This window comes from Notolabrus celidotus, chromosome 12 (assembly GCF_009762535.1).
Source record: "Notolabrus celidotus isolate fNotCel1 chromosome 12, fNotCel1.pri, whole genome shotgun sequence".
NCBI classification, from domain to species: Eukaryota; Metazoa; Chordata; class Actinopteri; order Labriformes; family Labridae; genus Notolabrus; species Notolabrus celidotus.
Window position 1 is genome coordinate 20187365 of NC_048283.1, and position 17008 is coordinate 20204372.

At 39.4% G+C, this 17008-nt stretch overlaps 2 protein-coding genes across 6 annotated transcripts; one reads left to right on the plus strand and one right to left on the minus strand.

The window, feature by feature from the left end:
* Positions 1-25: 25 nt before the first annotated feature.
* Positions 26-6166, minus strand: LOC117822719 (myelin-associated glycoprotein). Of its 2 annotated transcripts, none has more exons than XM_034697596.1 (13): positions 5972-6166; positions 3258-3329; positions 2759-3148; positions 2371-2667; positions 2168-2267; positions 2024-2059; positions 1557-1589; positions 1374-1415; positions 1150-1176; positions 902-931; positions 748-819; positions 593-620; positions 26-509 (listed from the first exon to the last, which is right to left on the minus strand). In XM_034697596.1, exons 2-13 carry the CDS (start codon positions 3301-3303, stop codon positions 447-449), a joined length of 1164 nt encoding a protein of 387 aa, XP_034553487.1. In that variant the 5' UTR covers positions 3304-3329; positions 5972-6166; the 3' UTR covers positions 26-446. The 2 variants fall into 2 exon arrangements, with proteins under 2 accessions (XP_034553487.1, XP_034553488.1); XM_034697597.1 differs by lacking the exon at positions 5972-6166 and adding an exon at positions 4030-4055.
* A 1622-nt stretch (positions 6167-7788) lies between these two features.
* Positions 7789-16408, plus strand: LOC117822725 (myelin-associated glycoprotein-like). Of its 4 annotated transcripts, XM_034697607.1 has the most exons (9): positions 7792-8387; positions 12566-12700; positions 13489-13560; positions 13673-14062; positions 14153-14449; positions 14579-14678; positions 14812-14847; positions 14963-14995; positions 15218-16408. In XM_034697607.1, the coding sequence occupies exons 3-9, from the start codon at positions 13515-13517 to the stop codon at positions 15249-15251; spliced, it is 936 nt and encodes a 311-aa protein (XP_034553498.1). In that variant the 5' UTR covers positions 7792-8387; positions 12566-12700; positions 13489-13514; the 3' UTR covers positions 15252-16408. The 4 variants fall into 4 exon arrangements, with proteins under 4 accessions (XP_034553501.1, XP_034553500.1, XP_034553498.1 ...); XM_034697610.1 differs by lacking the exon at positions 15218-16408 and having other exon boundaries at positions 7789-8387; positions 14963-14999; XM_034697609.1 differs by lacking the exon at positions 12566-12700 and having other exon boundaries at positions 7791-8387.
* Positions 16409-17008: the final 600 nt, after the last annotated feature.

The window sequence follows — 17008 nt, forward strand, 5'->3', positions numbered from 1 at the left end:
TAAGACAATGAAGAAACAGTTTTTTCTCCCATAAGTGACTTTATTCAGTTAAACTCTTATCCATCCTTGTTCTTCTCATTTATATCCTTGGTATTTTCTCTTTATTGTATCTCATCGTAGTACTGGGATTAAGTTTCACAGCAAACAATGGTGACAGCAAGTCTTACCTCACATTAGCTGAGGAAAACGGCATATTTGCAGTGCAGAAGGCATTGTACTAATTTATCACAATAATTATAAAGAAAACAAGAAAAGCCTAAAGACATATACATTCAAAATTATACAATGAAATGATCATTCACAAAATTCAACGTTGTTTGGCACAGAGATCATTCTGTATTCATGAGTAATAATACCGCCATGATTACAAGCAATTAATACAAATCATAATGAGCATATTTAGAGCTGCAGTGTGCTTTGATCGGGCTTAGGGGGCTACATTTCTCTCATACGTTTCCATAGATGTTGAGATCTGCGCTGTTTACATAGTCATCTCCATCATCACACTCCTGTGGGAGATAAAGATCATGATTATCAGAGATGTAACAGTGCCAGTGTGCTGTTTACAGTTATAATGGAGATTTAGTGTTACCTGGTTGTAATTGTGGGACTTTTGCTGACTGAGGTACGTTAACAACAACAGCAACAGCAGCAGCAAGGAGACAGAAAAAGATAACATTAGACAATGCTCTATTATAACGTGAAATGTCTAAGATTATATTTACAGGTAAAGTTCAGGAGGAGTACCTTTTGGGGGATGGGAAACGAGGCTTGGAGAATGTCTGGTCATTGCAAGTTTTAGAACTCGCGTTGTTAGGCCTGTGGATTAAAATTCATGTCACTGCACAGTTTTGACAAAAAACCCCAACAGCTCTAACCTATTCACTTTAAAAATACTTACATCTGATCCACTACACCCGCTCTAGGCCTCCTGTTAAAGAAAAACAGTGTTAACATTTGACTGCAAAAAAAAGACAGAAGAACATAGGTGCTAGTTTCACTATGACAGGGATGTATTCTTCAAGCTGAATTTAGATTTAACTGTGAAAACAACTGGGTGTGCGTGAAAACACAAGATGACGAGAAACTTGTAAAGGTCATCAGTGTAGGCTGATGTGCTATCATCTATGAATGTTTCTTAGTTCTTACCTTGAAAATCTGCTCCAAATAGATCTTCTGGGGAGGAAAGAGGAACAGAAACCATGCAAATATTACGAGGAATAAAAATAAATGCTTCAATCTTCTCAAAAATAACAGAAAAGTAACATGTATCTGCACAGACATGCAGATCCCTGTGACAGGACTATAGTCACTTAACTGAAGTGGCTTTTAGCATTTAAGGAGATAAAGAACCACAGTATAATTTAACTTGCCTTTGGTCAGAACGAGAGGGTCCTGGGTCGTTAGAACGGATCCTGAAAATGTAAAGAATAAATTATAAATAAATTAAATCACTGAAAGAAAAAAAAAGAAAAAATACTTAGGTCACAGTTATACTGCCGACCTCATGGAACAATGCATCAGAACCAAAAACAATACAAGGTTTTTTGCATCACCTTCGTGACATCCTGGACAGCCGGTTCAACATGCTAAATGATGAAATGAAGAAAAAAAAGAACATTTTGAATATAAAGGTGGAAAAGTATTGATTTATACTAATAATAATACATTTTATTTAAAGGCGCCTTTCTCAGCACTCAAGGTAATAGTACAGAGCAGACTTTAAAAATAACAATATAAAGGCTGATAAAATCAACAAGGCATGATACAGTGTAATTAATAAATAAGAATACAATTAACAGGATAAGATACAGTGCAGTGAAGAGGTGTAATTAGAGTGATTATGACAGTTTAAAAACATGTGTTTTGAGATGTGATTTGAAAATGGAAAGAGAGTTGATGTTACGGATGTCTGGTGGGCGGGAGGGGCAGACTGGCTGAAGGCTCTGGACCCCATGGTGGTTAAGTGGGCGGGTGGTGTCAGTGTAGCACAAAAACTAAAAGTTTATCTCAGTGATTTTACCTGCCATCCTGATTCTGTAGCTCTGCAATGCGTGTCCTAAAGCAAGAAAAATATAGACAATTAATTTGGTGCACTGAGTTAGTGTTAGGAAGTGTGTTAAAATGTGGACTGTTATTAGGTGAATTAGAGTAGTGTATTACTCACTTGTATTTTTTCACCATGAATATGCAAAAGACTGAAAAGATCACAGCGGTACCAAAAGCCACCACTGTGGGAATGATGATGTGGTTGTAGCTTTCTTTACCTGCAAACAGACATCATTTGTATATGAGAAAATGAGAATAGGGGAAAATTTTGTATATTTAAAAATAAAGGACATGGAAGTGAATAGATCAATAACAACTCACGTTTGACATAGACTGTGAGCACTTCAGATGATTTCCTCCCTCCATTAAAAGTGGATGTGCAGGTAAGCTCAGAGTGATCATCCTTCTCCTCAGGGATGAACGTGAGGATGGACTGAACCTCCCAGATGCCTGAATGACTTTGTCTACGGGCCTCAGTGATCCCCTCTGCTGTGCCCCTGCTCCATGTGAGTTTGGGGTCATGGGAGGGGCAGGTGTGGAACACTGTGCAAGTGACAGTGAAGGGAAATCCTTGGAGGGCTGTCTTTGAGTGGGTCAGTGTGGGCTTTGGAGGATCAGCTGTGAATGAAAAAGGTCAGTTAAAGTAAGAGGCAAGTACTTATATGAAATAGAAATGTGTTATTGATTGGTTCAAATCTTGGTGACATACGTAGCATTTTCAATCCAACACAATCTTCAACGAAGGAGAACTTCTCAAGTGTACTGCCCGCTACTGGTGCTAGTTCAATCCGGAAACAGAAAGGTCCGTTGTCATGGTCTTTGACGTCAGTGATTTCTAAGGTGCAGTTGCCTTCACCCAGATGCCCCAACAACTTTGTGCGCCCTCTAAAACTTTCTGTGACAGTCGTGCTGTCCTCAAAATAGATGCGCTGATCTCTATTGCTTGAAATATGCCAGATCCCTCTGAGTTTGGAGGTGGGTAGGTTTCCTTCAGGATGGGTGAACGAACAGGGAACCACAACACAGGATGAGACCAGAGCCTCAAGACTCTTTATGACGTTGGCCTTCCAATCTTCAGTCAACACTGGGCTGCTGATCACTTGAAAAAGGGCAGAGGCAACAAAACATATTACTTCTTGTACGAATGATATGTTCCTCAGAGTATGATTGCATGCTGCTGGAAACTAAAAGTTGGCTGGTTGCATTACCTGCCAGAAGCAGGCCCATTATCATCATCTTTCTGTCTTTGTCCATAGCCTCTGTGGTTTTGGAGAGTTACACTGTGGGAGGTGTAATGAAAATCAATTAAATACAAAAAAATAGATCACAAGAACTGCCTCAGAATACTTCTCTCTGATTACAAAACACTCTGAAAGTAGAACTCTTTTTAATTATACAACAAACACTGGCTTTTTTAATTGTCATCATGCAGCTTATGAACACATTTGTAACTGATTTTAATGAAATGATAATTCATCAGCTAAATGTCTTAGAATCAGTAAATATTTGGGTTGTAAAGATTATCTGATCTGAATTTTTTGCTGATCATTACATTAACGATCTGAGTGTGCCGGTCCACAGAACCCCCAGATTGGTGAAAATGCCCTTCAAACTAGTTGATGGACAAGACTCAATGTTGTGATCTAGTAATGATCTCAAGGTTTTGGTGTGTTGTTGCTGTGAACTGTGCTCAATGTCTTCAGTCTCATGAGACTTGGACATTGATCTTTAACCTTAAAGCTGCTGTTGGTAGTCGAGATATAAACATCAGTTCAGAGAGAGATTTTGAATTTCGACACTACCCCTCCCCTCTCTGCTCCTGTAACCCCGCCCACAAAAGATTGTTGTGTGCATTCTATGAGGAAGTTGTGGCTTCCTCGCTAATCAGGGCGACGTAGTGGGGCGGCCACTCGACCAATCAGGACAGAGGATTGGATATTAGCTATGATTGGTCCGATAGTCTCAAATTACTTCACTTACCGATGAGTACCAATGGGTATTATGACCTTTTCTCCAAACCCAGCAGAAAAACAGTAACATTTTTGACACCACTCCTACAAACAGCAGCTTTAAGTAGTTAAAGCTTAGGTTGCTGGTCAGGCTATGTAAGTTAGCTTACAGGTTGACTGACAACACAATCTTCGCCTTAGAAAAAGTCATGTGGACTTAATATGAATTTCTGTTTCTGTAGATGAGAGACATGTACATCATCTGCAAGACTGATTTCACCTGCTAACACTCCATGGTGAGACATGTGCTATGACACTAGCATTAGCAAGCAGCAGTACAACCAGGCCCCAATAAGTAACACTTAAGTAACACTCTCCAGCAACAACAACATAGTGAGACTGTGGTTATTGTAACCGAGTTGACAGCATTTCAAAGAGTGTGACAGAAGTGTTAAACAAGACCTTCCATATGAGAGAAAGCAGCTACAATATAAATGCCTAAATGTCTCTCATATGTTACAGTCACAAAGAAATTGTGAGGAGAAATGATGTCTTGAATTTTCATTATTACAATTTAATAACTAACATGCACAACTAGCTGTCAGTGTTTATTTTTACTTTTATTGTTTCATCGGCTTCAATTTTTTTAACATGGAAAATCAATATATACTTTGTATGAGTGCTAATAGAGCTGTATAGAGTTTACGGAGGTAGATGTGCAGAGAAGATTTCCATGTTAGTTTAACACATTGTCAAATTTCTCACACAACTACCTGTCATGGTGAGACAACTGGGTATGGGTGTGTGTTCAAGACTTCTGTTTACTTTTTGGGTAACACTTTACAATAATGGAACAGTTCTCTTAGCGAAATAATGCTTAATTCACGTTGAATTAATGCATGACTCATGATGAATTTCTATATGAACTAATAATTAATTCATGTTGTTCACCATGAACTAATGATCCTGTCACTATGACTTCATGTAATGCCAACGTATTTAATACATCATTGGTTAAGGTATGGTAATTAACAGTTACTTCATACATCAGTTCATATATGACCAAATTTGCTGGACATATGAGATTTTTTTAGGATAATTGCATATGAACAGCCTCTCAGGCTGAATGTTGAAACGTCATATTTCGGAGAACAAACTCAATGGTGTGTGTTTCATATATATACAGTACATAAACACACACACACACACACACACACACACACACACACACACACACACACACACACACACACACACACACACACACACTCACACACATACTCACACATATGTGTGTGCAGTCCACCATTCAGTTTGTTCTCTTTGTTCTCAAAGTGACAGGATCATTAGTTCATGGTGAACAACAGGAATTAATTATTTTTTCATACAGAAATTCATCATGAGTCATGCATTACTTCAACATGAATTAAGCATTATTTCGCTAAGAAAAGTGTTCCATTATTGTAAAGTGTTACCACTTTTTGTTAATTCAGATTCTACAGCGGACCTCGTCTTTGGTCTCTTGGAAAGCACTAAACACAATTTTTTAAACAGTTATGTTAATTGAACATTTCAGTTATCAATTTCCATTGAACTGAACTAAACCAAATTGCAAATTGCTTCAAATAGTTTTGAACTTAATTAGTTTTTTTATGAATCTTCCTCCGATCAATCAATCAATTAATCTTTAATTGTATCTAAATCACAACAAACCTTATCTCAAGACACTTTTACAAACACAGGAAGTCTAGGCCACTCCGTCAAATTATGAACAGAGACCCGACACCAAGACAGGGTAAGACTCTGTCTTACCCTTGAATTGATCCAAAGCAATTAAGGAAAAGGCAAATAATCTAGAATTGCTAACATGTCAATTTTATTTACTATAAACATTAAATACAAAATACTTATAAAACAAACAGAGGACTAACCAAAATAGAAATGTTGTCATACCACAGTCAACGTTTTCTTACCTGATGAAGCTGCTATGTGGTTGATCAGAGCTGTTTTTTTCCCCCTGAAACCACCAACACCGTCCCCAGAGTGATTTGATGTGCTATTTTGCAGTGAACTCAACAAAGAAATGAACTGAAGCTGCAAAATAACTTTTAGTATATCTGTGTGAGTAGGAACACAGATGCAATGAGTATCAGTTCAGCTAATAAAAAAAAAAAAAAAAAAAAAGGAAGTAGGGAGTGGTCTATTATTTTGGTCTCAAACTCATGCACATAACATTCAGAGCCCAATCTCTATCTCTGCATACACGCACATGCTATAAAAGATATGAACTTCTCGGAAACAGAAAAGTTCATATCTTTCATAGAAAAGTTTAATTCCTCTTAATGGTTTATCACTATATTTAGGAGCATACTTTTGCTCTGATCTCTAGCTGTCACAGTTAAGATGAGACCTACGTGCAGAATAATTTGTCCAAAGCAGGAATAAGGCAAAAACAGTCATTTTAATGAATCAGCTGGCAGAACAGGGTACAGTCCGTTCCAAAGTTCAAAATCAAATAAGCAGTCCAACCAGGCAGAGGTACAGAGGCAACAGGCAACAATCCCAACAATCCCAACACAGTAACAGGCAGAGGTCACAATCCAAGACGGCAAATACATACAACAGGATGGATATGAAGCAGACAGGAGCACAAACAACAGTCTGTGAAACAATATCTGAAGCGACTGGTTTAGATACTGAGGAGAGATCAACAACTGGTTGCAGGTGTGTGACTGAAAGATGTAAGCTGGCAACTTGATAGACTGAATGTCCATGCAGAGTTTTTTTTTTTTTTAAACTTGGCTGTGACTTTGAGCTTAGATTAAGAGAGCTGACAAATTTAAATAACTGTTGGATGTATAATGAATAAAATGCATAATAATGCTGCTAATGATCTATGTGGTAAGGGCATATCCAGACATTTGGCCCAACTTGGCCTTGATTATGTGTGAGCCTACATGCATGTTCATAACTTTTATTTACCATTTTAAATATGACGTTAGCTAACATGTTAACTGTGCCAAGCACAACCAAAATGTTGAGGTACGGAGGGGGACATGCAGCATTTGCACATTTCTTGTACAGCCTGTCTGAGGCTGACCAGGTCACAAAAGCTGAGGTCAAAATGCCAATGCATAGTGCATGAAACAATGTTTCTTTTCTCTCTAGGCAAGGCAAGGCACGGCAAGTTTCTTTATAAAGTACCATTTATACAAAGAGCAATTCAAAGTGCTTTACAGAGTTAAAAACAAAACAAAAAAACAGAACAGCAACAATCAACAAAAACATACAGAAAACACTTAAAACATTTTATAAGCATTAAAAAAATGTATTGGGCCAGTTATGTTTGATCTGCTCTCTCTCTCTCTCTCTCTCTCTCTCTCTCTCTCTCTCTCTCTCTCTCAATTTTTCAATTCAATTCAAAGGGCTTTATTAGCATGGAAAACAACAAAAATAATAATTACAACAATAATACTAATAACAATAATAATAATAATAATAATAATACTTTCATTTATCTTTTACAGATGACTATAGATCTCTCAATTCAATTCAATTCAAATTTGCTTTATTGGCATGAACGAGATATTATTGCCAAAGCACATAAATTCATACAGTACATTATATATATTCACAACACACTACACTCACCATATATACATTAATCACAAACCATATGTAAGGGCCATTTCAAGATGTTTGTGTGTGTGTGTGTGTGTGTGTAGGACATTAAGTTGTCCACTAGGGGTCTCCCCTGTTCAGTGCATAGGAACCTTTCACCAGGTATCAGGTGTTGCTAGACGGGGAGCACAAAAAGTTTTTTGACCGCAACGTGCCGCAACGCCAGGACGCTGGCAAGGTGTAAATGGGAATTAATTACGTTTTATGGTTTTGATGGACACTGTATTGGATCTTGTATGTTGACACGGTTGGAGAAAGGACGATGAACAATAAAACATTCGTAAATTGCAACCTGAAGACGTCAGGATCTTATTTCCACAAGACACACGAGCAAGAGCGCGTCAACTATATTTAAGCCCGTCTAGGCAGCCCCTCAGTGGCTTTAAGTGTGAGGCTTGGCCGCTATATTCAAGTCAAAAAACTGTGTTAAAGGACGCTGGAGGAGCTTCATCACAGCGGCGATATATGTCGGCAGTTTCAGCTGAGTGGACGCTGTAAACGGACATTCAATCACCGGAGTTCAGCTGCTACATCCAGCTACTGCTATCGGCTACAGGACGCCACGGATTGCTTCCAGCTCGGCGGAGAATCAGCACGTTTCTTCCCTCGGATCAAATCCCTTCCACCAGTGTGAGGACAACAGGAGCAGCTCTCCAAACGCCGGCGGAGGATTCGTTCACCAGGATCATTCATGGCGCCCAACGTGAGGTATGTGTAGCGCTACTAGTTATGAATGGCCATTCATGTTGTGTGCACACTGTTCGGGACGTAAATCCAATGCATTGGTTGTTGAAGATAAATGACAATTGACTTGTTGACTTCTTTCGTGGTTCTAAATTATGGATGCGCGTGAAACCGCGGACATGCCCGGTGAGGGTATTGCGCAATCAGCTGATTCGAACATTAACGCGGACAGCGATGATACGCGAAGGGACAAACCAAAACGTGTTGTAAAGTTAACTGCTAAAGCTTATGCCGACAAATTGGAAAAGGTACAAAATGACAGGAAAGCTAAGCTAAATAAGGCTAGTAATATGAGAAAAAAAAAAGATACAAGAGCTTATGCTAAAAGGTGATAAAAAATCAGAGGTGCAAAATGCTCTTGACGAGCTTGTCAATTTATGTGATGAAACAAAAGGTGTTCAATGTTCTTTGATGGGTTTGTTACCTGAAGAAGAAAAAGAAAAACATGACATTTGGTTCAAAGCAAAAATGATTGTAAATGATGAATTAATTTCCGATGTGAAAGTGTGGTTAAAGTGTTCTGAACAACATGTATTTTATGGTAAGGATGAAAATGGTGATGATGAAGTAAATCCAGAGGACAGTGTTTCAAATGTTGCAAGCAAACACACAAGCAAAAAGAGTGCTTGCAGTGGAAAATCAAGCACTACGTCATCTGCAAGAGTCAAAGTAGAGGCAGACAGAGCTGCTTTGCTTGCCCGTGTTGAATCTTTGAAGAAGATGCATGCTTTGGAGGAACAACAGCAACAACTACAAAGGCAAAGAGAACACCTTGAGCTGGAAGCTCTGCTAGCAGCATCAACTGCTAAACTAGCAGTTTTTCAGGCCTCTGAAGTTTCAAGTTTTTCAAAGGCATCGAATGCAATGAATTCCTATTTGCAAAGGGAGAAAAGGAAGGAAGCGACTGCAAACAAGCTAAATCCCTTGGCAAAGGATTACAACCCTGAAAGTCAGAACAAATTGCAGCAAAGTCAGGATTGGACGTTACCAACAACGTACCCCGCACCAACTGTTACACAGCCTCCTGCTTTCAGTACGCAGGCTGTGGAGGAAAGGCAACCCCCTGCGTTCAATGCCCAGTCTATGGAGGAAAATCAGCTGCCTCTTTTCAGTTCGCAGCATGTGGATGAAAGACAACCTGGAGGTATTTTCACCATAATGCAAAGACAAAATGAAATTACAGCAGCTCTTGTCCAACAACAACGATTAATGACATTACCAGCAAGAGACATTCCAGTTTTTGATGGAGATCCTCTACAATATATCTCCTTTAAAAGGGCATTCGAGCAAGGAGTGGAGGAAAAGGTTGGCAGTGCTGATTGTTTGTATTACTTGGAACAGTTCACGAGAGGACAGCCTAGGGAGTTGGTACGTAGCTGCCAACACATGCTACCTGGTCAAGGCTATGATCAAGCAAAAAGGCTGCTACAGGAACACTTTGGCAATTAATATAAAATTGCTACTGCATATATGGAAAAGGCATTGGCTTGGCCCTCAATAAAACCAGAGGATGTGAATGCTCTACAAGCCTTCTCTCTTTTCCTGCGTTCATGTTGCAATGTCATGGAGAAGCTGCAGTACATGCAAGAGTTGAATATGCCAAGCAACATGAGAGCAGTGATGGTTAAGTTGCCATTCAGGATGAGAGAGGGATGGCGAACTGTTGCATATGGCATACTGGAGTCATCTAAATGTAGAGCTTTGTTCAAGGATTTGGTTGCATTCATTGAAAAACATGTAAGAATTCTATCCGATCCTTTATTTGGAGACATTCGAGACCCATCATCTGGAAGTGCTGGTTCAAAGGTTGTCAACAGATTGCAGCCACAGTCAGGAAACAGAGTTACAGGAAACAGCTTTGCCACCACCATTGCTCCTGTGCAGTCAATGGAGAACTTCAGAGAGTCACTCATTGGAAGACTGCCAGCACTTCAATAGGAAGAAGCACAGAGACAAAATAAGCTTTCTAAAGGAGAAAGAGCTGTGTTTTGGCTGCTTACGTCCAGGTCACATGAGTCGTGACTGCCATGAGCGCTTGACCTGCAGGAGTTGTGGTCAAAGCCATCCAAGTGTACTTCATATTGACAGAAGAGATGAAGCTAACACAAACACCGAATGTGCTGAAGAGCCAGTAGCATGCAACATTACAGCATCTCATACAGTTTGTGGGCACACAGGGGCCGGAAAAGAGCGCTGTCTTCTTTCTATCCTGCCAGTCCAAGTCAAGTCCGTCAAAGGAGACCGGATAATAGAAACGGATGCCTTTTTGGATCCTGGCAGTACTGCCACTTTCTGTTCGGAGCATCTCATGCAACAGCTCAATCTGACTGGTAGGCAAACCCGCATTCTTCTGCAAACTATGGGACAGGAAAGAGTCGTTCCAGCTCATGAATGTACGGGCTTGGAAGTGTCTGGTTTGGAGACCAACCTCTTTTACAAGCTCCCAGAAGTCCTCACCCAGAAGAAAATGCCAGTGAGTGCAGACAATGTTGTGACCGAAGGAGATCTGGTGAAATGGCAACACCTGTCAAAGGTACGAATCCCCAGCATAAAGGCTAATGTGGACCTGCTGATTGGAAGCAATGCACCCAAGATGTTGGAGCCTTGGGAGGTCATTAATAGCCTTGAGGATGGCCCATTCGCTATAAGGACAGCGCTTGGGTGGGTCATAAATGGACCTTTGCAAGGAAAGGTGAGCAGCTGGGAAACAGAGTGCCATTCAGCAGTTGTCAACAGGATTTCTGACACGGTTGGAGAAAGGACGATGAACAATAAAACATTCGTAAATTGCAACCTGAAGACGTCAGGATCTTATTTCCACAAGACACACGAGCAAGAGCGCGTCAACTATATTTAAGCCCGTCTAGGCAGCCCCTCAGTGGCTTTAAGTGTGAGGCTTGGCCGCTATACCATATACATTACATATTATATTCATCACATACATATCAACCATATATTACATATTTTATATGCATTAATGAACGATGGTGTCACCTATACAGCATATCTCAATGTCCTCACCCGATGCGGCGCGCTCACAAAACCTCCACCCAAAATCAAACCCCATGGGATGGTGCGTCCCTCAGGCTGTGACAGGCAGACACATATTTAGCAGCCAGATGAGCTGCTGACCCTTCCCCCAGGAGAACTGACAGTTTCTCTTCTGGGGTTAATGTTGGGAAGTTTGGTACCATGTTAGTAATGTCCCTGTAGTGGGAATCTCTCAGAGAAGAGAACTTGCTGCAGTGGAGGAGGAAGTGCATCTCTGTCTCTATGTACCCTGTAGAGCAGTGAGCACATAGACGCTCCTCTCTGGGCAGCCATGTCTGTCTGTATCTCCCTGTCTCTATAGCCAGCTGGTGGTCACTCAGCCTGTATTTGGTCAGGATACATCTTTGTTTTGTATCTCTGACACTGTACAGATATTCAGATATTCCCTCTCTCTCTCTCTCTCTCTCTCTCTCTCTCTCTCTCTCTCTCTCTGTCTCTGTCTCTGTCTCTGTCTCTGTCTCTCTCTCTTTCTATTTCTTCTCTCTCTCTCTCTCTCTCTCTCTCTCTCTCTGTCTCTGTCTCTGTCTCTCTCTCTTTCTATTTCTTCTCTCTCTCTCTCTCTCTCTCTCTCTCTCTCTCTCTCTCTCTCTCTCTCTCTCTCAGGTGCATACAGAGTAGCGTTGTTTATGCTTGTTATATTTCCTGTGAGAATCCTTTTCACCGTGCTGAATGACCTTCCTGAGCTTTCATTGCCGTGTGGTTTGCAGAGTGTCGCCTTCGTCAGGGCTGACAGCTTACTGAACCTTTCCTCTTTACCCACAAGGCCCTAGAACCTGTCAACTCTCCCTTCCTTTGGTAGATCTTTGCTCTCAGTAACTTGATAAACCATCAACTCTTCTCTGAGTGGTCTATTATTTTGGTCTCAAACTTATGTATGTCTGATTAAACACATTTGATTTGTATGAAAGGTGCTATATCAATAAAGCTTTATTGATTGATGATTGACTTTTTTATTCTGTTTCCGAGAATGTGTGTTTAATCAGACATACATAAGTTTGAGACCAAAATAAAAGACCACTCCCTACTTCCTTTTTTTTTTTTTTAGCTGAATTGACACTGCCCCCATTGCATCTGTGTTCTTCCTCACACAGATATAATAAAATGTATGCAGCTTCAGTTCATTTTCTTTGTTGAGTTCATTGCAAGATAACACATCACGCCATTCTGGGGACGGTGTTGGTGGTTTAAGTGGAGAAAAACAGCTCACCACAAAGCAGCTTCATCTGGTAAGAACATTTTCACTGTGGTATGACAACACGTCTATTTAATTCCGTTCTTCTGTTTGTTCTGTGAGTAATTTTAATATTTATAGTATATAGAAATGTTTAAGGGATTCTAGATTATTTGCTTTGATATTGTCCAAATCAGGGTGTGTTTTTTCACAGCTCATAATGGGAACTGCTTGCATGAGTGTGAACCTCTTCCTAATAAGACAACCTGATTTGATCGTTGATGGCTTTGATTCAATTCAAGAATAATTCATAGATACAAAAAACAATTTGGGTCAATATGACTTGAAGCAATTAAATTTGTCTCAGTTCAGTTCAATGAAAATTGCTGATTCAATGTTTTGTTTTTTTTTAATATAACCGATTAAAGAATTCAAGACAAATTGATTGTTACTCTCTAAGAAATAAAAGACAAGGCCTATTGTAGAATCTGAAGTAATATTTGTCGGAACACAACTTTGAGACTTGTCCATGGACCAGTTCATATGATATTTCCACCGATCCAGGGTGCCATGGACCGGCTCACTCAAAACAATTCAGAACGGTTAATCTTTACAACCCAAATATTTACTGATTCTAAGACATTTGGCCGATGAATTAGCATTTTATTACAATCAGTTGAAATGTGTTCATAAGCTGCATGATGACAATTAAAAAAGCCAGTGTTTGTTGTATAATTAAAAAGAGTTCTACTTTCAGTGTTTTGTAATCAGAGAGAAGTATTCTGAGGCAGTTCTTGTGATCTATTTTTTGTATTTAATTGATTTTCATTACACCTCCCACAGTGTAACTCTCCAAAACCACAGAGGCTATGGACAAAGACAGAAAGATGATGATAATGGGCCTGCTTCTGGCAGGTAATGCAACCAGCCAACTTTTAGTTTCCAGCAGCATGCAATCTTATACTCTGAGGAACATATCATTCCTACAAGAAGTAATATGTTTTGTTGCCTCTGCCCTTTTTTCAAGTGATCAGCAGCCCAGTGTTGACTGAAGATTGGAAGGCCAAGGTCATAAAGAGTCTTGAGGCTCTGGTCTCATCCTGTGTTGTGGTTCCCTGTTCGTTCACCCATCCTGAAGGAAACCTGCCCACCTCCAAACTCAGAGGGATCTGGCATATTTCAAGCAATAGAGATCAGCGCATCTATTATGACGACAGCACGACTGTCATAGAAAGTTTTAGGGGGCGCACAAAGTTGTTGGGGCATCTGGGTGAAGGAAACTGCACCTTAGAAATCACTGACGTCAGAGATCATGACAACGGACCTTTCTGTTTCCGGATTGAACTAGCACCAGTAGCGGGCAGTACACTTGAGAAGTTCTCCTTCGTTGAGGATTGTGTTGAATTGAAAATGCTACGTATGTCACCAAGATTTAAACAATCAATAACACATTTCTATTTCATATAAGTACTTCCCTCTTACTTTAACTGACCTTTTTCATTCACAGCTGATCCTCCAAAGCCCACACTGACCCACTCAAAGACAGCCTTCCAAGGACTTCCCTTCGCTGTCACTTGCACAGTGTTCCACACCTGCCCCTCCCATGACCCCAAACTCACATGGAGCAGGGGCACAGCAGAGGGGATCACTGAGGCCCGTAGACGAAGTCACTCAGGCATCTGGGAGGTTCAGTCCATCCTCACATTCATCGCTGAGGAGAAGGATGACGACACTGAGCTTACCTGCACATCCACTTTTAATGGAGGGAGGACATCATCTGAAGTGCTCACACTTAACGTTAAACGTGAGACTGTTTTATTTCACATGTTATCTTATATTACCATTTCCATAAGACAATTTTGGTGTATTTTATTTCAAGAATCTGGATGTTATCCTCTTCTAATTTGTGCAATATTAACATTATTGTTTGCAGGTAAAGAAAACTACAACCACATCATCATTCCCGTGGTGGTGGCTGTTGGTACCGCTGTGATCTTTGCAGTCTTTTGCATATTAATGGCGAAAAAATACAAGTGAGTCAACTACTGACTTGGAATAAGAAGGAAAGCTCCTAACATTTAAGCATTATATAGTTAGCCTCATCATGTCTTATTTCATATTTGTTTTTTGTACCTCAGTAAAACAAACTTTTTCTGTCTTCTCAAGGACACGCATTGCAGAGCTCCAAAATCAGGAAGGAAGGTCAGTAGAAAAGTGTATTAGTTTACTATCAGCTTGTAGAGCTAACCTGATGTATTTTCTTTATTATTTATTAGGATATGATTTTTATTTTTGCTTATTCTTTCTACAAATTCAGCATGTGGAACCGTCTCTCCAGACTGTCTCGCAGGTGAGAGAAAACTTGTGATTATTTGGGGTTTGGTAGCTTTAAATATTACAGAATAACATTTTCTGAAGGATCTTAAAATCTCTAAAACATCCCAGGGGTTATGAGCTATTTGGTTACAGTTTCAATGAACAGTTGATACATGTTTTGACACAATTCTGCTTGTTTTACATGAAAACTTTCACTATATTTCTCTCTGTCCTTCTTTTGTTGTGGTCCAATTAGGGGCAGACGGGCCGAGAGTGAAGATGGGAAGTAAAAAAAGAAACTTCACTGAAATAAGTGTGATCAAACCGTTCTCTTGATTAGTTGTTTAACCAACATTAACTCCAAATAGCATCCCCAAAACATAGAACAATATGATTATCAAATGCCTATCCCACCAACCCCAATTCTACCTGGTCTTCACATGTAATCTGGATTTTTTGTTCAAAGGAAGTTTCTGCATTGTGAAATCATTCTCTCTCTTTCTATCCAGGGTAAGTTCTTTGCGGGGGAAAAAGCTTGCAGTTGTTGTAGAAGTTATCTGTATTTTTTGGGAACAGGTGCAAAATCTGTTTCCAACATTTTTTTTCCTCACAGAGGGAGGACATGTCTGCAGCTTTTGTCAGGCTTACTTCTGCCTGGCAGAGAAAGATTGAATCAGATGTCTCTGCCACTGCCTTTTTTTTTTTTTTGTTGTGAAGAACGTGGTCAGCTTGCATTTACTCCTGAGATCTGATCACAATGCAAGTAATTTGGGCTCTGATTGCAATGCCCTGTGCATTCATTTTTCACTTCCAATTGAGGACTTTTCTAAGCAAATGCATTTCACATGTTCAAGTGTTAAAGGCATGTTTCCCCCTTCTACTGAGAAGACATGTCTAGCAATAATTTCCCCCAAAGTTATTTTTTCAGAAATACTCTTTTAAAGTCAAAGATGAAGGATCTAATCTGACCACATAAACTATCTTGCGCTCTCAGATACTAAAGAAGTATACTGTTTATAACTGCCTGGAGGTTTCACATCCTTATTTGGTTAATTTTAACTTTTTATTTTGTTGTTGCTTGAATTTAACCCAGAGGGAAATCAGTTGTTTTAGGCTCTTTTAAGTATTTTTGTTTCATATGCTTGCTTTCATGTAAGTCAGCTTTTAAGATACACATTAGCGAAATAGAACAAAATTGTATACATTCAAAAACATGATACACATTTCTGTTAACAAAGATTTAGCTGTCTTAAAAGTTTTGTACTGTCATCTCATTAAAAATCAATCATTTACTAATTATACATCCTTCAAACTGACTTTGGATTTTTTATTGAAAAGCAATTTTGTATTATGAGTATACATGTTTTTATATCTATTTACTGACTTGTGATATCAGACGCACTGTGATGGTTTTCTTACATGATCATTAAAGCCTATGCTGACCTAACTTGTTTTGTGCCTCTTTGATTGTTGCAATGTTAACAGAACTATTACAGTCCTGTGAACCTGTCAGGAGTTCCACTGTGGGCACTAATCACCCAGGGCCTTAAGTGTAACAGTTATTTCAACCAGTGATCTCCAGTCTGATCCAGCCTATGTTTGAGCCAAAACAGACATTAAATAAAAAACAACCAAAGGAAGAATGCTCAGAGGTTAATGTACTTAATGTACCTTCTTTGGGGAGCAGTAGTTTATCAAAATACACAAGTTTATCCAACAACATGAGAAAATAAAGACTGGAGACATTTTGTATTTCTCAATGAATATTCTCTATTAAAAAATCACTGTTAACACTAATGTACGTATGTGTGCCTATATTACCTCTACTATGTTCCATGAGATGCTTTAGTCTGAGCTTAATTTGCTAAAATAGTCTCCAGAGAAGGTAAGAAGTTTTTCTATTTTTACGGATTTAGCAGACTTTTTTCTGAATCTACCAAGTTTTCATTCTTTATACAGATTTATATAGAGAACAGCCTCCTTACTCTTCTGCTGGGTTTGGGAGTGACTCGTGATTAATTCGTTTCCTGTGCACTTCTTGTTAGAA